The following is a 22,000-nucleotide window of genomic DNA, read 5'->3' as shown; positions in this document are numbered from 1 at the left end:
ATGCATTTTGAATGGACAGCAAAGGCAGATAGCACTTTTAACCTTATGTATCAGTTCAGGACAAGCTCTTTTTTGGGCACTTGAACATAGATCAATCATTTTTCATGAAAGCAGATGCCTCAACTTTAGCCTTGGGAACAGTATTGTCTCAACAACATCTTACTATGTGCAATTACATCCAGAATCCCAGAGTAAGTTCAGCAGGGGGAAGAGAATGAGGATGATGTGAGAAGGGTAGATGGGGTTGGACTGGGCGTAGTTAAAGAGACTAGTGAGTCACTTGTGGGGAGGTGTCAAGCACAAGGGTGGAGTGGGAGAAGCTGGTAAGAGGGAGAAGTTAAAGAATTGTGTAGGGGGCACCTTGTGTCCCCAGGTGGCAGGAAGGCAAATGGTAATCAGGATGATGGTTATGTTCTTGGCCATGTTGAGGAAACAAGCCTATGACATGGAAGTGTGTGACTGATGTTATGGGCTAGAGGAATGGCACCATCGGACATGCTGATAAATGATGGGTGAGGACTGATTTAGAATGAGCTCGTAGCACCCGAACAATGGTCAGACTGGTAACCAAATTACAGTAATTGGTTACTGATAAAGGTTTGCGAATGAGTCGGCAATGCCGTTATACAAATATCAAAACTCTGAATTTTGTTCCATCTTTACAGGTCTTCAGATCAGCACGTCCCTACTCCAAAACTGTAGCCATTTATCCAACTTTAAAAATCATGTGCTATAAATATGTCTTCATAGACTTCACGTGTCCTTTGTTTTCACAATGTGTATAAAAAGCAAAATGCAAACAAGATATAGACCAATATTAGAAAAACATGCATTTTACTTTTTAATTTCTCTTTACAGGACAACATAGTGAAAAAATAGCTAAAATGCAACCGCATCAGGCATTCAATGATTGATTATTTATTTAGCAACACAATCATAAATAACTAATATTGAACACAGTGTTTCTTCATTAATTAAAAGTTATGCCCTTTATGCTCTCAGATCCATACCTTTATAAATGTGTTCTAGCAACTAAATAAATTCAAAGAACTAAGCCGGTCTGTAGAAGCCACGTAACAAAGCAAGGTATAGAGTATACAAACATAAAAGTTTTTTGCCTTTTTATGGCGAATCATCATTTTAAGACACTTGAAATTGCAGCAACAATTCTCAACCTGAAAGAGCAATGCACATGCATTCACACAGCTACATAATCCACAGTGTGCTTTACTGTACATGGAGACTATTTCAAAGAATACCCTGGGCTCCACCGTGTCAGGGGGAAGATTCAGTAAACTTGAACATTGTAGTACATGTCGGGATTACGACTTCATCACAATACTCAGAATGAAAACAGAAATGCACAATGTAAGGCACGAGATTTGTCCAGATTCTTCAACGTCACAGGAGAGCAGCCTCAATCAAACCAACATTATCTTTGATAATGTTGTAAGTTTTTCAACATAAAATAAATACGGTGCTACGGTACTGACTAAACTACTCAGAACACTCCCACCGTTTGCAATAAAATATAATACTGTCTTTTTCAACGCATAACGAGTTTTACCCAATGTTTCGATGCTTACAAACATTGTTCTGCTGGTATTTACCACAGATAATCAAAGCGATGACGCAGGTCCATTCCATTTCGATGAATGGAACAATTCTTCACCCCGTTTGAGAAGACGAATGCCAAGTTCCCCTGAAAATCTTCCACTCCGCAGGATGCATATGCTCAGACCAACACAGTGTAAATTTACACACAAAAGGCACGGCTTGGAATGTAAAAGGAAGAAGGCCAGAGTGGTCAAAGAGGTACCGGCTGGCATTCAGCAGTCATGGATTCCTCCTTCACACTTCAGAGTTTTGTTGCAGTGCTTTGCCTTCTTGCAAAGCAATGCTTGTGTTTTGATTAAAGCAAGACACATGGATTGGCAAACATTACCATAGCATATACAGCGGCCTTGTAAAAAAGCAATGCATATTTTTTTCAATAAGCTAAGTCACCTTGAAGTACATTCTGTTCATGAACTTATGTCAACTATAAAAATAGAAGGCTATTAAGTCCAACAATTTCATATGGCGTATCAATGACAGCATGTGGTTAGAAGATGCCATGCGTGGAGTGGAAGAATGCCGATGAGAGGTGATGATTTTTTTGAACTTCCAATACAAGTCTTTCGAATGTACTTTCAGTTTCTCAGGGAGTTTACGCAGCCATCAGCAATTTAACATGAGAAGCGCAAAATCTGCAGGGATGCCAAGCACTTATTTCAGTGTTTTGTGGTCTCTTTGAAGTGGTCACATTACATAGACTACAAGAAGGTGGCGGCAGACTAATACACCTCAACAGATGCATTCATGTTCGTCCTGGGTCTTCGGTAGTCGGGTATTGCACTTAGAAAAACTCATTTATAAAAAAAATTTAAAATGTCAAATGTTAGCACACCATGCCGGCGAACTCCTAGGTCAGTCTGGTGTCAAGTTCACAATTGTATTTTTTTCTATAAAGCCCTTCAGAAGCATTTGTTCCGCAGTGATATTATGATATTCCGTCTAGTGAGAGAAAGGAAGAATGTTAGAACAGCTTAGCAAAGCATACAAAATACAAGCTGCAAAAACAGTCCAAAGCCTTAGATATGTAATGAATGTAGTGCCTCCGAAAGCAATACATTGCCAGACACATTCAAGAAGATCACAAAGGACTTGATGTACTACAACAGTTACACAATCACTTTCTTGAATGTATTAGGTTTCAAATAACATGTATTTCCTTGCTTGGAGTTCATAGACTTGGAGTCTTTCAAACATCTGTTAACTTCATGTACAGGCATGACTGCTAGACACACCCAATTTTTTGGGGGGCAAAATAGCACTGGTGCCTTCATTGTCTAGGGAAGAATGGTGGCAGAGACTCCTGCAGGGAACCCACCTACCCTTGGCATTTGCTTTGGTAAAATTTCTTGAGGACTTGAAGGAAGATAAGAATGATGATCAGGAACAGGACAAAGGACAATACATTTTGTTGTCCGGTTTAATACAAAGGGAGGGTGTAGGATATTTGGCCTGCTTTTTTTTTAGGTTGGGTGTATGTGCGATAACGGGGGAAGGATTGGAGTGATTCGTAGAAAGATAGGAATTTTGTTGGATTTGTGTGAATAACAGTGTGGAACACTTGGGAATGCTGGACCTGATAGTTGTAGGCGGTGTTCTCCTGCCTTTCCCTTTCATACTTCGTTCATATTTCGTTTTAATGATCTTATTTTTGTGCTGATCATCATTCGTTTTCTTGCCCCAGGATATTATTTTCTCACTTTTTTTTTTAAAGGATAGGTTTAATTTGTGAATTGTAAATTAAAGGTTTGCAATAAACCAAAAAAAAAAAATTATAATCTTTGGCAACAACAAGTTGAGCACAAAGTTTGGGGGCGCACATGTTCAGTGCAGATCGGTTGTCCATCAGAACCCTGCGCTGCACCTCCTGTGCCCTTGTACACCTTTTCCAACTGCTAGTTTGAGATGTTGCATGTGGTTGGACGGAAACAGAATCCCCCAAAGCTGCTGCTTTCGGGGACAAGATGTTTGTGGGATTGTAATGTCAATTCTTTATCCCATCACTGGTTCTGTGCCAGTGACATTTTGTGAGGACCAATTTACCAAGAATTAACAGGATGCTCTCTCAATCTCAGTTTGGGCTGAAAACTCAGAATAGCCAAACAAGTTAGCTATACAAGTCTAGTGGTTGTTCATTGGCTGTGAGGGAGTTGATGCAGATCCTGAGAGATAATATGGAACTAACATGATAAATAAAAATGATTCAGTAGGCTTGCATGTTGTGCAACAAATATGAGGACCGGATTAAAATATGCAAGTTAAGCTCTAAATGTGTACATTTTCATCAGTAACAACCAGGCAGGCGAGAAGTAAGGCTGGGCCGAATTATTTGTCTGAATCCCAAATCAAACACATTTTACCATACTTGGAACCCGCCAACCTTACCCAACTTTTAAGAGATTTGGCTAAATCATTTCAGGCAAGCGAATTCACCTAGCTATATATAGGGAAACTGATATAGCTCTTCATCAGTCACTAAGAATATTTCAGAGAGGGAAGAGGGTGGTGTGGGTCTGGTGTCTCTTGCTATTTGCAGGCATTTATCTTTCTTTTCTAGGTAGGGCTTTTTGGGCAAATAACATTTATAGGGAGAGAGAAACGGAAAGGAAGGTTTAGGTGTGTGTAAAATACTCCATCACTCAAACAGCAACATTCATTTTAGGTAGGTCTTTTTCCTTTTTGGATTTTTAAAAAGAATCTCATTGTATTTGTATTTATTAGCATTTATAGAGCACCTTAGCTAAGGCACTTTACATAGTAACAGAACGGTACAATTAAGTGGTCATGTAGAAAGACAATAGTTTAGGAAGAGGAGAATAGAATTGAAAGAGGAGCCTTGAGGCAAGAGAGAAAAATGTGGAGGCAGGAAGAAGGGATATCAGGAGGAAGAGAATTCCAGAGTTTCGTGGCCAAGAGGGAGAAAGATGCTGTACATTTAATATTGTAGGAGAGAACTTTGGTAGAGTGATCTTAAGCAGCGCCCAACAGAATATAACTATTTCTTATTTTTGCAAAGAACACTGAAAATCAATATGCATTTCACAGAAAGGAAGTCTAGCCCTTGGGATTTCTTGGAAACAACATTCTACTTTGCATATATGCACTGGTGCTGCTTTAACATACGTTCACACACACACACACACAGCTGAATGTGTTTGATTAGTATACAACAGCCATAATTATATTGCTTTTAATTCATACAAACCGTCACAATAAAATCATACAAGACCAGAACATGATTAAAAAAATACATCAATAAATAATATCCATTTGCAGCATATTTCTTATTTAGTCAGCAAATAATTAATCACATTCCAGAAAGGGATAAGGAATAAGTTACTTACCTGTAACTCTGGTTCTCCAGCATGGGTATCTTTCATAAATTCACATGCTGTGAATATTCCCTGTCGTGTGGCTGGGAATCCTCAATAACATGGAGCAGTTTATACTTAAAACTTTCACTCAATGTTGTGCTCTATCTTAGTCATTTTGGGTCATACTGCTCACAGCCAATAGGAACACCTCCCTCAACTCCTCCCATGCCGGCCATCTTCAATTTTGGCAGTGCACGTAAGTAGCAGTAAGAGCCAAAAGACTAGCCATGCGGGGTAGGTGGAAGGGTTGCATGCAAATCTATCAAAGATACCAATGCTGGAGTACCAGAGTTACAGGTAAGTAACGTATTGCTTCTCCAACATTGGATCTTTCATAGATTCAAATGCTGCGAGTAGATTACAAAGCAGTATTACAACAATAACCATGGGCAGAGGCAAGCCCTCAGCATAACTTACCACTGGAGACTTAGCCACCTTATGCAAAAAGGTTCCACAAAACAGACTGGCCGACTACAGACTCTTCTGCGGAATCTGTTGACACAGTAGAACCTGGTGATTGTATGCACTGGCCTCGAGGTGGCTGCACGGCAGACGTCAGGCAGCGTAATTCCGGAGAGAAAAGCAGTGGTTGCCACCACTGCTCTGGTAGAGTGAGCTCGGGGCCTACCAGGAAGTGGCATTCCGGCTTGCTGATGGCAGAATGAGATGCAGGCAGCAATTTATCTTGCGATAGAGGCATTTGAGGGAGCCTTCCTGGGCCCAGATGATCCAAATGAAACAACCAGTTCATCTGTTGTACAGAATAACTTCGTACGCGCCACATAGTATTTGAGGGCGTGCACCACATCCAGCGTGTGCAGTGTTTGCCCCACTGGAGACGTGGGTGTGCCAAAGAATACAGGCAAAACCGACCTTCCAATTTAGATGGCAAGCAGATGGCACCTGTGGCACAAAGGTCGGGTTAGTACATAGAACAGCTTTGTCCTTGTGAAACATCAAATAGGGTTGTTTTGCAGAAAACGCCTGGATTTCACCCACTCGCCTAGCTGAAGTTATGGCCATGAAGAATGTACAGGAAAGATATTTAATAGATGCTTGGTGCTCAAAAGGCGGGTTCATAAGTCTTGTGAGCAGCACATTGAGCTCCCATGCTCGTGCTGGGCGATGACAGGTGGAAAAGACTGGAACAGCCCACGCAAAAACTCCTTCACTAGCTGGTGAGACCACAGGGATGGCACCCCTTCAACGCAGTAGCACCTGGAGATCGCAACTAGGTGCACCTTAATGGAACAATGCGTTAAAACAGATTGAGTCTGTGACAACAGATAGGTCAACAGATCCTCCGGCCGATGGTCTGAGGTTGCAGCTGCTGGTTTCGGCACCATACTTGAAAATGCTTCCACTTACTCTTGTAGCATTTCAAGGTGGACAGAGGTGGACAGAGCTCTAGCCCTGGCAAGGATCACCTGGCAATCTTGCGGAAGTGACAGAGCCCCAAACTCTAAGAACACAGGAGCCAGGCCGTCAGATTGAGAGAGGCAGGGTTATGGTGTAGTACTGCTTCCTGATTCCTGGACAGGAGCGACTGGTGTGGGTGCAGCTTGATCAGTGTTGCTGACAAGAGGGCAAGGAGGTCGGAGTACCAAAACTGTCGCTGCCATGAAGGGGCCACTAATATCAGTTGCAACAATACAGTCTGTTGCAACGATACAGTCTGATTGTGTGGGACTCGAGGCGCCAGAGGAATTGTGGGAAATGCATACAGACACTTCCCTTCCCATGGAAATGTAAAGGCGTCCACCAAGCAATCCGGATGGGGGAAGCGGCTGGCAAAGGTCTTGCAGTGACTGTTGTCGTGGGTGGCAAAGAGGTCAATCTCTGGAGTGCCCCACGTTTGCAACAGCAAGTAAAGCTGGTTGTTGTGCAGTTCCCACTCATGGCAAGAGCGCAACTCCCTGCTGAGGGGGTTCGCCAGATTGTTCTGAATCCCCGGTAGATGAAGGGGAGTGAGAAACATGTCGTGCTGTAGAGCCCAGTGCCACAGGGCTTGGGCCTCATTGGAAAGCTGTGGGGAGCTTGCTTCTCCTTGCTTGTGGACATAAAACATCGGTTGTGTTGTCGGTGTAAATCTGAACCAGCTTTCCCCTCAGGAGGGGAAGAAAGGAGTTCAGGGCCCAAAAAATTGCTCTTAGCTCCAGCAGGTTGATGAGCTCGCTCTTTTTCCTCCTCCGACCAAAGGTCCCTGGTGGGTTCATCTTGACAGTGGGCGCCCCAGCCCTCCAGCGAAGCATCTCTCATGGCGGTGGCCTGATAGTCCGGGAACCTGAAGGGGTGCCCTGCACCAGATGTTCTCTCACTGACAACCAGTGAATGCTGTTTGTAAACCAATGTCAGAACAATTCGGTCATCCCACTGCATGAGACCTGAGGAACTCCGCAGTGGATGCTGGTGGGGAACACAATGGCTATATTAGAGAATACCTTCATCGCTCTGCCTTCAAGGAAGGAGGTAATCCATGAGGCTGCTTCTTTGAAGAATTTGGCTGAGTGGGTGAGGTGTGAAGTGAGTGTCTTATGATCTACAAGATCGAAAGCAGCCGAGAGGTCCAGGAGTAAGGTGAAGTGCTGGCTTGCCTTTGTCCATGATTTGTGTGATTTGGTTTTTTAAGTCTACCAGGGCAGTTTCTGTACCATGCCCTTTGCGGAGGCCAGATTGTCTTTTCCCTAGGATAGAATTAGCTTCTAAAAAGTGTTGAATCTGGCTGTGGGCCGCTTTATCCCAAATTTTGAGGAGGAATGGGACGCAGTGGTTATGGGCCGGTAATTATTGGGCAGGGTCTAGAGTGTTTTTTTCTCTCGGAGGGGGCGTACCCATGCTTCTTTAAGACTTGCAGGAACGATGCCCATTTTGAAGGAAGAATTAATGAAAGCCGTAAGGAGAGGGGAGAGGGAGTCGGCACAATACTTGATTACTGGAAGATGTAAAGGCCTCCATCTTCTTGTCATCCAGCAGGAATTCTAGCAGGGGACCCAACTGGTACCACAGCTCGCGATTGTAATGTGCGAGTATGGCCATTGCATTAGCCCCCCTGATAGTAGTGGCTGCTGTGGTAATGATCTTCTTACCAAAAGCATTAAGGCATTTGCCTTCCTTGTCTGGGGGCATAGAGCAGGATGACTATGGGTTAGCCACGGAGTCTGGTGTGGGTTGAGTGCGGAGGCAGGCGGCAGCGCTCTCTGGGGCTCTGTACTTATTTTCGAACCGGTCTTTCTTAGCCGGGGTAGTCGCGTGATGCGCTAAGGTGATCAGGCCATCCTCCCAGATGTCTTCCAACAGCAGGAAAGACAAGACAGATTTCCTGCAGTGCTCTCTGAGCTGGTACAGCACACTCTCACTGCTCCTCTGACTCAAGGCCGAACATGGTGGCTGCCCTGGACATGAGTGCGTGGGCAGTGAGTCCCTGATTGGAATGTCATCCTGTTCCCCATCAGTTGTGATGAAATCATCAGATTCATCAGTTTGGGTCGAGTGTGTGGAGACCACGTCATCAGGGTCTGTGTCTGTCTCAGTATCCGACAGCCTCTGCAGCACTGAATGATGCTTACCCCTTCTGGGGGGACACAGGATGTCATCCATTCCCCTGAAAGGCCCGGGAATCTGTGCGAGGTCGCGTAATAGGCTCCACAACCAGGGCTGGTGCAGGCAGCCGTTGTTGTAAGATTCCCACCAGAGTGGTTAAAGTAGATAACATGTCCAGTGACATGTCTCTTTGTGGAGGCAGCTATGGCTCTTCTAGACTGATGGCTTGAGCTGAATGCAGAGGGGATAAAGGTGGTAGCCTGATCAGGCTTGCCTCACCCTGTGGTGAACTTCTGGGCAGCAATGTCCTGCCTGCTGGCGACGGCGGCAGTGACATGATGGCCTCCTCCTCCGCTTCCTCCACATCCTCTGATGGGGAGAGACTCTGCTCCGACGCAGCAATACCTCCTGGCAGCAAGGCCACCCCAAGGTTAGGGGATCACCGTGCATGGGCTGTCGATGCAGAAAATGTGTGGGTGTCTGAGATGACAGTGACAATGGCAGTGGCAACAATGGCATTGAAGGAACCAATTTTGGTCATTGATTGTGTCATCGACGAGGGTATCACAGCCGTGGACATAGACGCCGTGGACAAGATCTTCGTGGCCGTTGACATTTTTGCTGATGACACAGTGGTCGATGATGAGGTAGTTGTGGCCGTTGGCAGCTTCTTTGATGGTCGTGCTGCTGGACGGCGTCAATGTCATTGGGGTAGAGAACCTGGAGGGAGGCTTGGTCGTCGATAATGACAGCCACGTCGCTGATTTAAATGATGAGCCAGTTTTCGACAGGGAAGGCGAAGAGTGGCAATAAAATTCGACGTGGACTTAGAAGATGACGTCTCCCTAGGGTGATGGAAAGGGGCTTCGCTTTCCTCCCCTGCCAACACCCCTTGGGCACTGACCTTTGGTGAAGTCCGGTCATTGTGCAAGGATCTGGGCTCGTCGCCAGAGGTGACTTTATGCCTCTTCTTGCTGGTGGCCAGGACTTCATGCGACTTAGACCTCTTACTAGAGGTGGTTCGCTTGGCTGTCCTGCCCCACCCTAATGAGGCATGACTCCGTACTGAAGCAGCGTCAGAGGCCCTGCCGGCATCCTCGAGCCACGTGATGAGGCGACGGTAATTGTAATTGGTTATTTACAACGTGCTTAATAACTAGAGGTTTCTAAGCGCGGACTCGGGGATCGAAATGTGTGTTGCTCTGCATCGTCTTGTTTCAAAGGGGAGCATGTTGCCCTTGAGCTATCCTCCCAAGATGGTGATGATCCATCAGCGTCTTGTTGGAGAATAACTGACAGATTTCGCAGTGCTGGATGAAATGGTGAGGATGAAGGCAGTAGATGCAGTCGTTGTGGTGATCATCCACAGACATTCTTCAGTCCACAGCGGGCACAGGCCTTGAACAGGCTCTTCCTCGTGGATTCCATCATGAGCTAAACCCAACTGCACAGATTAAACTTCGTTGAAGATTACTGTAGTGGGAACAGTCTACGGAGCTAGTACTGTCACTGCAAACGTTGGTTGTCAAGTAGACGTCGAAAAAAATTAGTGACTAACTTAGTCCCTTTTCCTCCATATTGCATGGGCGTCCCCTCCAAGGGAAAGGAGGCAGAACCTTTTTCACCAGAAAAAACCTTCATCCCCTTTCAATTTAGAGGCTTGCGGGGGTGCGGCCCTGGGAGCATGTGCTGCCCCCCGACTCTGCCCTCAGGCGCCACACCTCAGTCCCCATAAATGCGTCGATAATAGATTAACAGTGCCTAATGACACCCGTTTTATTAGGGGGGAGGTTGGTGGGAGTATGGAGGAAAGGGGACTAAGGACTAAGAGTATGTTAGTCACTACGTGAGTAACTTATAATTACTCTTACGTCCCGTCCCCTTTACTCAATACTGCATGGGCGTACTGAGTGTAGCCCCAGGGTGGAGAGGAGACCCTCCTTAAGCAAACAGGTTTCTAAGAACTGCTTGACCGAAAATAGCATCTGATCTAGAACCGGCATCCAAACAGTAGTGCTTGCAGAAAGCCGAAGGGGAGGCCCATGTGGCCGCCCTGCTTATGACTTGCCAGGGGACATGCCGCTGAAAAGGGATGGCCATTGCCTTGGCTCTGACCAGCTGGGCATGTATGTTGGCTGGCAGTGGCTTGTGCTGTCCCTCGTGAGCTTCTTTGATGGCCGAGACCATCCAACGGGCTATGGAGGCCTTGGAGGCCAGACACCCCGGCCAAAGGTGAAAAAAAGCGTGTCCGACTTGCGGAAGCCCTTGGTCCTGTCCAAGTAGAATTTCAGGGCACGCCTGACATCAAGGCAGTGCAGAAATCTCTGTGCCTCGTCTTTGGGCTCAGCAAAAAACGTAGGTAGCACCATTTCTTGGTTCAGATGGAATGCGGAAGGCACCTTGGGCAAGAATACTGTGTGTCCCCGCAGGACTACTCATCCCTGTGAAACGTAGTATATGGCTCTGAGGCGACCAACGCCTGGATTTCACAGATTCTGCGAGCCGAGGTGAGGCAGACTATCAAGGCCGTCTTAATGGTGACCAGCCTGATGCCCGCGGACGCCATTGGTTCACATGGTTTGTGCGCCAGGGCACCCAGAACTATGTTGAGGTCCCACACGGGGTGTGGCCTCTTGATGGGCGGGTAGAGACTTGCGAGTCCTGTCAAATGTTTCCTGACTATCGGGTTGGAAGAGGAAAAAAATCTCCTCTTCTGAGTTTCTGTACGCCCCGATGGCTGCCAAGTAAGTGTGGCAAATGTCCACCTGTACGCCTGAATGGGCGAGGTGCGCCGAGAAGGAGAGCACGTCATCCAAGGTACATGCAAGGGGATTGATACCCTTGGAGTCTGCCCAGTGGCAGAACCTGATCCACTTGCTCTTATAGAGGGCCCTGGTAGACTTGCTCCTGGCATTCTGAATGATTTCTAGGTTAGCCTGGGAAAGGCTGAGGTGACCTAGCGTGACCTGTTCAGGAAATGCTATGAGGGCTAGATTCTGTGGAGCGGGTAGATGATACTGCCCCCCTGCTGCGCCAGAAGATGTGCTGGACCTGTCGGGAGGTGAATGGGCGGCCTCTCCGAGAGGCTGAACAGATCCGAGAACCATGGCCTGGTCGGCCACTACGATGCTGTGAGAAGACGCTTAGGTGGTACAATTCCTTGATCTTGCATATCACCCTATGCATCAGTGGTGTGGTTGGGAAGGCGTATGCTGTCATTACGTCCCACTGAATCTGGAATGCGTCACCCAGGGAGCCCTGACCTTGTCAGGATACGAACAGCTGGCACTTCCTGTTGTCCTGGGAGGCAAAGAGGTCCACCTGGGAGTGTGCCCATTTGCAGAAGATTTACTGCAGCACTAGGTCGTTCAACTGCCACTCGTAGTTGTCCGCACCCAGTCTGCTGAGCCAGTCTGCCTCCAGGTTGGATTCCCCGGCAGGTGGACAGCCGCGAGGTAGATGTTGTTCTCCAGGGCCCATTCCCACATGCTTACTGCAAGCCTGCACATCAGGGGGGATCTGGTACATCCCTGCTTGTTGACATAGAACATGCTGGTTGAGTTGTCTGTCTGAATGAGGATGACCTTGCCCACAATAACCGGAAGGAAGGCCCGAGAGGCAGCCAGATTGCATTCGGTTCCAGCCAATTGATGTGGTATTCCTGCTCCTGCTGGGTTCAGGTGCCGTGGACGCAGTGGTTGTCCAGGGTGGCCCCCCCAAGCCTCAAGATAGGAGTATGTGGTGATGGTGACCTGTGGGTTAGGTTGCCAAAAAGCTTGCCCAGCCGCAGGTTGTCGTCCCTGGACCACCATGTGAGGTCCGGGTGAAGTGAAAGAGGAACGTTCATCTCTGACTGAGAGCCTCGCTCTTGGTTCCAAGAGGCTGCCAAGTGCAGCTATAGCCTCCTTATCCTGAGTCTCGTGTGGGGGACGGTCAAGAGGACTGCTGCTATGAGACCCAGTAGGTGTTGGTATCACCAGGCCGAGGTCACTTCTCTGCTGAGGAAGTGCGCGGTGGCCCTCTTGAGGGCCGTGATCTTGTCCTCCAGGTGAAAAAAACTCTGAGCCAGTGTCCCAAATGAGACCCAAGAAGGTCAGTTCCTGTGTGGGTTGCAGCTGCGACTTCTTGAGGTTGAGTGAAAAACCCAGCTCGTGCAGTGTGTTCATGAGAGCGTGGGAAGTATGGTGCACTGCTTCCGGAGAGGTTGACGAGGTAAAAGTAGATGTGGTGGCCCTGCGACCTGAGGAGGGTCGCCACTGTGTTCATCAGCCTGGTAAAGACCCTGGAGGCCGAGTTGAGGCCGAAAGGAAGCATCTTGTATTGGAAATGGTAGCCCATGATCCTGAATCGTAGAAAGGAATGATGGGGCTGCCAGATCGGGACGTGTAAGTACGCGTCCTTCACATCCAGTCTCCCTTGCACAATGTCTCTGCTATCAAAGTTGGCCTAACAATCATTTGACAGTAATTATTCAATATGCCTAGCTTTATCTGGCAATAGCCCCACATTTCCGCTCCATATACCATGATGGGGACCAATTAAGTTTATAGTACTCAATTATAGGTATAAGAGTATACCCATTGTTTCCGCTTAAAGGTCTCAAAAGCAACCACATGTTTTATAATGCAAGTTGTCATGTCCAGATGATCTTTCCAAGACAGTTTATTATCAATCAACATCCAAGATATTTGTAGGCTTCTATTATTTCTAACCTAAGCTTGTCGATATCCCACCGATACTTTCTGCTTTCTGTATTTGATGTTTATAATATCATGACTTTAGTGTTTGTGTTGTTGATAACCAACCATTGGGCTTCAGCATAGTCCAAAAAAGCATTAAGTTGATTTTGCAGCCTTAATAGGGGGAGATCTTAAATAACAATGTCAGCATAGCTCAGCCACTGTATTTTGTGTGGAATTATTCTAGGCGGGTTATACACTTTCGACATTTATCATTCGTCATACCGGAAAAATATTGGTTGAAAAGTGTCCGGGCGAAAACGCACCCTTACTTCTTACCTGTAAAAGTAGAAATTGGGTTGCTAAGCAGTCCCTGCCCAACTATTTGCACCGTCATTGTAGTGTCCATACGCAAGGCAATAATCATTGCCAATAATCCACTCGAGATCCCAGAGTTGCAATTTACGCCAATGAAGATATCTATCCACTTTATCAAATGCATCACTTAAATCTAAATAAGCAACATAAAGTGGACCATTGTGTGTGTTATTTTCTCCACTACTGATGTTAAACTTAGTATGTTGACTAGTGCACCAGAAGCTTTTCTGGACCGCATTTGTTACGGTGGTAATATATGGTTATAGCCCATCCATATGTTAAGCTCCTTTAGTATAATACGAGCAAATACTTTTGCAGGTGCATCCAACATCACCAACATCCAAGAGTTAGTGGGCTTATATTTTTTCACTGTGTTTGCATATAGGAATAATGATGCTCTTTTTCCAGCTGTGTGTATTTTTCCTGTAGTACTAATGGTGGTGAAAAGGAGATGCAATATTTGACCCAAAGCACGACGACACGTTTTTGGTTTTGGTGAAATGTTGTGGCACTTGCTGACATTGTTACACAAAAGAGAGGAAATGGGGGTTCTGAACTGAGAATATCTGGTTGGCATAGAAACCAGCATTGCCACAGCATAAACCTGCCAAATAACTAAAATCTCTTTTTCCAAGCTCCACCGCAGTACTACCCAATGAGAACTATTTTCTCCAATCAGCAGCTTTCTAAGAAGCAAATAAGGTGCCTGGCTTTCCATTTCTCAGATGTGCAGTGATTTCATATTGGGCTATTTCAGGGGCAATTGGGTTATTTGTGAGCTATGTTTGATGGCAAGTCTGTTTTTTTCGTCCTCCTGAGGTAGCCTTTCTATATCCACCCCACACTCACTCTCTCTACCCCCACCTACACCACTCCCACTCCAATCACCCACCCCACCACTATTACGTGCTCTGACTGGGTGTTGTTTAGGCTATTTTGGGCCACTTTTGACAAGTCCTCCCAAGGCTGCATTGTTCTTCATGTTTTCCCCCAATCAAATACCACCATCCACTCAACACCCACCAACACAATCCCCACAACCCAACCCCTATTCTCTCTACCCCAACCCACCCAACCCCCACTCGCTACACCCTCCCACCCGAACACACCCAATCTTTACCCTATCACCAACACTACCGCCACTCTCTAACTCCCACTCATCCACCCTACCTCCACGCTCTACCACAGGCCCACTCTCTAGCAAAGACCCACTCTCTAGCCACACCCACCTTACCCCCCCATCTACCCTACCCCTACTCTCATTGTACACACATACACACTCTGCCCCGACCAACCTGACACCAATCTGCCCCACCACGTGACCCACACTCTCCATACTCCGAAACACCAGCCTACCCACCGTACCCTCACTCTGACCCCACCCACCCAACCCCTACTCTCCTTACCCCCACCTACCCTCTGTACCCCTGACCCATCCTAACCCATCTCTACCCCACTCACACCCTCTCTACCCCCACCCGTACACCCTAACCCAACTCTACCCCCACTCTCTCCAACCCCACTCAACTACCCTACCCCCACTCTCTGCCCTATCTACATCCTCTCTCTAAAGCCAGCCACCCTACCCAGACTCACTCTACCCCTACCCTCATCCTCACTCTCTAACCCCCACCTACCCTACCCCCACTCTATCCCACCTACCTTAACCCCACTCTCTACAGCCAATCTCAACCCTCATCCACCATCCGACCCCACTCCTTCTCCCACACACACCCTCTACCCACACCTACCTTACCCAACCCCAACCCCTTATCTCTACATACCACCCACCAACCATACCATGATCAGCACCTCTACCCTAACCCACCAACCCATCCTACCCCCACTCTCTCTACACCCAACCTACCACCCAGCCCCACTTTCCACATAGGAGGTTTTGTCAGTGTTGAAAACTTTTTAATCCGTTGGTTTTTATCAACATGTCTCTTCACAAACACATATTGGGGGAAATATCTTGGATTGCATTTTATCCAAAAACCAAAAGATACTGGTAACATCTGTGGAAGAATGTACATGGTCGGATCATTCCCACGTGTTCTTTGAGGTTTTCTCCCCTCTTTTTCCTGCTAAACCTCTAAAAGTTGTCAGACCTTCTATTTTAACTCTTAATTGTAAAAAGGTGTCTAGTGAGGCTTTTGATTCTTGAATACTACCTTTATTACCTTCCTTGGAAGACAACCTTTCCCTTGATGTTTTCTTATCCTCCTTTAGAACAGCGACAAACCAAGCTTTTGACTCTCTTGTGCCACAAAAATCAGTAAAATTTAACATAAGTGGTTAGCTTCAAATAGTGGTTTACTGCAGAAGTTCTGCATGCCAGAGGGGCAACACTTAAGGCAGAACGCAGCTGGCGGAAACACCCATCTAATGAGACGGCTGCAATCTATAAACTTGCAGCCAGATCTTTCAAGGAAGAAGTGTTCAAAGCCAAAGCAAACTATTTAAATGCGAGAATAGAACAGGCTAAATCAAAACCTGAAAAAATGTTTACTGTGTTACAGGAATTAAAAGGTACTGTGGTCAAGGTATCGATTCCTGAAGGCAATGATTGGTGTCAATGTATATACGAAGGCTTTATCCAAAAACAGCTCAACATCAACATTGCTTTCAGGATCAGGTCAAATTGTTAGTTCATTGACGTTGATCCTCTCTTAATATCCTCCAATACCTCAACTAATTCAAACACTGTTTTTTTCATTTAAAGAGGTACCTGAGAAGGAGGTAATGGAGACAATACAAAGCATGAAGCCTACACCTTGTAAGGGGGACATTTTTCCGGGAACGCTCTAAGGAGTTTGCCAAAACGCTTGCTCCATGGGTTACACATTTTGTTAACTGTTCTTTTCAAGAGGCTTATGTTTCAGAAAATATCAAGGAGGCATGGATAACCCCATTGATAAAGAAAGAGTACCTTGATCCAACACAGTCCCAGGTAACTAAAGACCTATTACAAAAATTCAATGTATACTAAAGATAATTGATAAAATTGCTTGTACTCAATATCAAAATTGTGTGGAACAAAATGATTGGTTTTTGTACGAATCATCGGACAGAGACTCACCTCCTAGATTTAAAATCCAATATTACAGGTATTATCGAGGGAGGTAATGCAGCCTTACTTTTAATGTTAGATCTTTCATCAGCGTTTGATTTGGTCGACCATGCACTGCTGGTGAATAGACAGACTGATGTTGGGAAATGCACCCCCCTGGATGCAAGTTGGTTCAAGTAATTTTTAGGACCAAGGACGGCTACAGTGGCCAAGGGTAATGCCCATTCACAAAGATACCTTTTAAACTGTTGTGTCCCTCAGAAATCATGTTTATCTCCATCAACGTTAGGAGTCTTTATTGAATCTCACCTGTCCTTCAAGAAACAAGTTTCATACCTCAAGTCGTCCTGCTCTTACTATAGTAACTTCTGTGGCAGATCCGTGCATATTTATTAGAGGCCAATAAAGCTCTGATTGCTGCTGCTATTGTAAAAGCTGGACTACTGCAACAGTATTTTGGTGGGCACTTCTAAGGCCAACATAAAAAGGCTCCATCCGGCACAGAACAGAGCTGTCCGTGCAGTATGTGGACTGGGTCTCCTATCCGAGATTTCTGCATCTCGCAAGAAGCTGCGTTGGCTCCCAGTTGAACAATGAATTCAATTTAAGGGCTCTGTTTCGGTGTTCTAATGTCTCTCGGGTGAGGCCCCTTTCTATCTTGCGTCGAGAATAAAAAGAGCTGCTTTCAGGCAGATCCTCCATTCAAACTATAGCATGATGTTCTACCAACCATGGGTGTCTCTAAAAAGTATTGGTGGTGCTGGCTTTAATGCCTGGGCACCCACCATCTGGAATTCCCTCCCTCTAGATCGTAGGATCTGTGCAAATACAACCCAATTTAAAAAACAATAGAAAATGCTACTGTTTGATAGAGCGATAGATTAATGAGTACAAGATCCCTGCGATAAATTATACATTATCCTTTCAGTCCATTACCTGTTTTCTGTTGGTCTGTCTTGTGATCGCCTTGAGGCCTTTGGGCTTGTGGCGCAATATAAAAAAACATATAGACAGATAGATAGTACGGGGGATAGACCCCAGCAAAATATGTGCAAGTCTCTCCCACGCTATAAGGACAAGATTTGTAAATAATGCCCAGAATCGATATGCAGTACAATGGGCAAACTGCCAAAGCCATGGCCAAAAGAGGGGAGACTCTCAAATATATGCAGCAACCATTACATGCACATATACACAAGGCTTACAAGGGAAGAAGTTGGGCAAACAAATGGCTATATTTGAGTTATGGAAAAAGTTTCAGGACGGTGACTGCGGCTTGGCGCAGCTACACTGGATGCTGAGTCAACAAGAGGCCAGAGACGAAAAACCCTCAGCCCCTCTTCCCCCTCCTGACTGCGAAATCGAAAGCACAGCAGCGTAGGCCCAGGGATTATATCTAGCGAGGGAATTAAGAGCAGCAGTAGGTTATACCAATCCCATATTTGCACCTCCAGCATATGGCAAAAGCGAGGGGCAAGACGAGACCAAACAAGTGATTAGGGGAGTACAAAGCACAGGTGGTGAAAGCAAGGAGCGCAGAGATTCAGACAAGACTGAAAGAAAATGACACAGGGAAAGGGGGAAGCATGGAGGGACAGGAGCCCATAGTTCCAAACGACTGGGTAGGAGGACAGATATTGTTTAAACTAGATGGGAAGGTAACGGGAGAGACAGGAGGCAATAACAAAGAAGCTGTGGGATGTAAGGAAATAGACGACGCGAGAGAATGGGTAATGGGAGAGAGAGAAGAAGGAAGAGAACGAAAGAGTGGATAAGGAGAATCAGAAAGCAGAGGCGCGAGAGGAGTGGGAAGCGCGTAGACAAAGAGCTTGAGGACATGGCCAGGAGAAGGGCAGAAGAAGAGAGGGAAAGGCAAGTGCAAAAAAGAAGGACAAGAGGAATTTGGAGGTAGACTGACTCCTTAGAGAGCAACGGGGCAGAGAAGAGGGCAGGCACGTAAAGATGGGTTTAGCATGTATTAGTGACAATGACGACAGAGGCGCGCAAGGGAGTGTAGAGCGAGACCAAGGGGGGAACGCAGCAGGGCTACCCCGCGGATGGATAGAGACGAGATCGCTTCATCAGTGAAAGGGTAGTGCGGAAGCATCAGTCACTTAGGAGAGAGGCAGCAGGAAGGCACAGTGTTGAGAAGGCTTAGTTTCCAGAAGAACTTCGACAGCACTGAGGGGGACACAGGATCCAATAATGACTTATTGGGGAGTGAGGATGAGGGGAAGGAGACCCTACCACTGATCCCGAGTGAAGAGCGCAGACAGAGACACAATGTGGAGAGATGTTAAAAGTATGGACGGACTAAGGGAGGACTGAGGGGAAAGACCGCAGTGTTCCAGGGATATATCACGCAGCGTAGACAGCGTTACCCCATACATGCAAAGGCTCTGCGATCTTCTAGGATAAAGGAAGGAAGAAATGACCAGGCGTTCACCGCCACCAAAGACACAGGGAGACAAAGTGGAGGGGTAGGACTGACACAGTGCCCACTATAAGAGAAGGACAACCTCAATATATAACATAGCAACAGATCTACAAGGACAAATTGAGGTGTAAGTTACCATAGTTGACCGTGGGTGCTGGGAAGTGGATATATGAGATAGAAAGTTTGACAGCAGGGACAACGTTAGCGGTGAGGGACAAGAGCAGCTTACTTTCAGCCATTATTGGGGAGGTTGCAGATGATGTGTGGAAAAGGGCTGGCTACCCAGGAGTTACTGCACAGAACACAGCGCACAATGGTTCGCCATTCAATAATTGCTGAGCGGCCTTGTGTTGCGCTCTAAGGATACAATACTCAGACTCGTCAGACATTAGTGGGATTATGGCATGCAAAAAGTGGGACGACGAAGACCCCCCTTCAATATATTCAGGCTATTCAAAAGAAATGGAGACTTGAAACGTGGGAACCATGGGATAAAATAGTGGGATTATTCTGTCATATATTATGTCAGGGGTTTTCAGAGTAGGTGCAAAGACCGCTCAAGAAGTTAGTGGGGATGGAGGCCCAACCTTGGTCCGAAATTCAAATCACTATAGTACACTATTGTATACTAATGCAAGAGAATGCGAGAAGAGCAGTGAGGAGAGAAAGCAGGAAGAGGCGAAGTTAGTGCAGAAGAAATTGTCAAAATATACTATGAAAGAGGCGATGTTAACAAGCGCAGAAGGAATAGGTGAACTGCATGCGCAGTACAGCCAGCCACCCATTGGAGGAGGTTTAATGGAGTGGGGCAACCTGCACCACAGGTTTAGAGGGAGAGGAGGGGCACCTAGGGGAAGAGGGTAGAGAAATCAGATGCAGCGGGGCCAAGAGGGTTTTCAAGGGGCTATCAGAGACCGACAGGAGGACCACCTCAATGTTGGGTGTGTGGACAGATAAGGCACAGCTCTCGAGTGTGTAGAAGCAGAGGGGGGAGTGCAACAGAGCGGGGGAATGCAATACCAGCCCACATATCAGGGAGCGCCGACTGACTATTATGCCCAAGACCAAACACATTGGCAGGTACAGACTCAAGATATTCACACCAAAGCGTACCAGCCTATGGCACAGACATCCCAGGTGCAAAGGCCTGCACGGCTATACAAACTAGCACCACCTGCACCGCAGATGCAGAGTCACATGCAGTCACCACAAGCGGCATTCGGAAATGGGGGGTGACTGTAGTGGGGGCAATCCATTCATGGGGAATGGGATGCCATTATACCCACAATAAGTTAGCCCACAGATGGATCTGATGTTTTCTATCCTATTGATTACACCCAATCCGGCAGAGGAACCACACATAGGGGCGACGATAGGTGACAAGACTTTTTCCTTTCTCATGGACACAGGGTTGACTAGGTCCTGTATCAAGTTGGGAAGATAGCCATTGTCAGGCAACGCCATGAATGCACAGGGATTCTCTGAGGCGACAGATTTGGTTCCTTTTACAGACAAATGTATACTTTCTTTATCTCTACCACTACTGTATTCCGACAGATGCCAGTGAACATAGGTGAAGAACAATGTCTTGCCATCGTGAATGACCCAGAGTTTGGCTGGGTAAAGCATTGCGTATCTAATCCCCTTCTTCCTGAGGATGGTTTTTGCAGTTTGGAAGGGCTTCTTCTGGTCCTTAACCTGTTGACTGAAGTCGGGGAACAAGCGTATCGTCGCTGAACCCCTCCTCTGGGTCTTTTTCTCTCTCGCCGCCCTAAGCAGAATATCCCGATCCCGCTAGTTGAAGATGCGGGCAATGATGGCCCTCTCAGGGGCCCCCGGGGGAGTTCTGGTTGCCAGTGATCGGTGGGGCACATTCTACCATGAAAAGGTTCATGACCGGGGGATTGTCAAGGACTTCGCGCAGGAGTTTTTGGACAAATTGTTCCATGTTGTCTATTGGGGTGGTCTCTGGGACTCCCGTAATCCTTACATTATTTCACCAAGACCTCCCTTCGAGATACTCATTTTTGGCCACAAAATTTTGCACGGTTTGTTTCAGGGAGGTGACTTCATGCTGTAGCACTCCTATTTTGTCCTCCCCTTCCCCGATTCTGTGTTCCGCCTCAGATATTCTGCCACACAGCTTGTCTATTTGAATCGCCAAGTCATCTCATTCCACGGGGGTCACCAGGGTGTCGCCAGCCTCCCGTGGTATTGCAGGCGGTGTGGGGTGTCTTTGCGTGACGTGGGAGCAGTGTAGATGTGAGTTGTCTCGTTATGGTTCTTGCCGGATTTGTTCCTAAGAGTGCAGAGACATATAGCCCTCTTGAGGGCGAGGGGGTAGGTGCTGTCCCGTGGAGAGGTGTTGCCAGGTGTGGGCAGGACTTGTGGGTCTCGGTTTGTATTATCCCTGCAGTCCAGGGGATGCGTTTGTGAGTGTCCCCAAGGTCGAGGCAGCAGGTTGACTTCTGTGAGGGAGGAAAGCCGGGGGCCTTTTACAGGCTGCAGATACCCTAGGCGTGCATTAGCAGGTCCGTTCAGCAGAGGACTTTGTGGGGAGGCCAGGGACATCCAGACCGGTTTATGGATAGGAGGGTTCTGAGGCTGTATATCTGGCTCCAATGCTGGGCAGCCCCCCTAGACAGGCTTGGGCAGGCAGCGGCTGTAAGTGTTTGGTCCGCAGCGTTACTTATTCATGCCTGGGCGGATTCAAGACTTCCGGCTGGTCTGGCAACTTCTTATGGACGCCGTTTCTGTTGTCAAGCCGGGGCCTGGGGCTCCAATGGTGTGAACAGCTCTGTGGGGTAGAGTCCAGTCCCAGGCACTGCGGTTTTCTTTGCCTCGCCGCACGGCAGGGGATGGAACGGTGCAGTGAGGCCCCCGGCTCAATCCGCAGCGTTGGGAG

General features: G+C 47.0%; 1 protein-coding gene across 5 annotated transcripts in view; it reads right to left on the bottom strand.

Annotated features, from left to right (window-relative positions):
* Positions 1 to 828: 828 nt before the first annotated feature.
* ST3GAL6 (ST3 beta-galactoside alpha-2,3-sialyltransferase 6) overlaps positions 829 to 22,000 on the bottom strand; it is a 773,060-nt gene continuing 751,888 nt past the window's right edge. For all 5 annotated transcript variants that reach the window (XM_069637206.1, XM_069637209.1, XM_069637205.1 and 2 more), the window contains one exon: positions 829 to 2,556. In XM_069637206.1, the coding sequence (XP_069493307.1) occupies positions 2,470 to 2,556 (87 nt within the window). In that variant the 3' untranslated portion in view covers positions 829 to 2,469. The remainder of the gene's footprint in view (positions 2,557 to 22,000) is intronic.

The sequence above is a fragment of the Ambystoma mexicanum genome, chromosome 7p (assembly GCF_040938575.1).
Source record: "Ambystoma mexicanum isolate Mex_15411 chromosome 7p, UKY_AmexF1_1, whole genome shotgun sequence".
Classification (NCBI taxonomy): domain Eukaryota; kingdom Metazoa; phylum Chordata; class Amphibia; order Caudata; family Ambystomatidae; genus Ambystoma; species Ambystoma mexicanum.
Note: the sequence above shows the minus strand (reverse complement) of the source record. Positions and strands in the feature narration are given on the sequence as shown.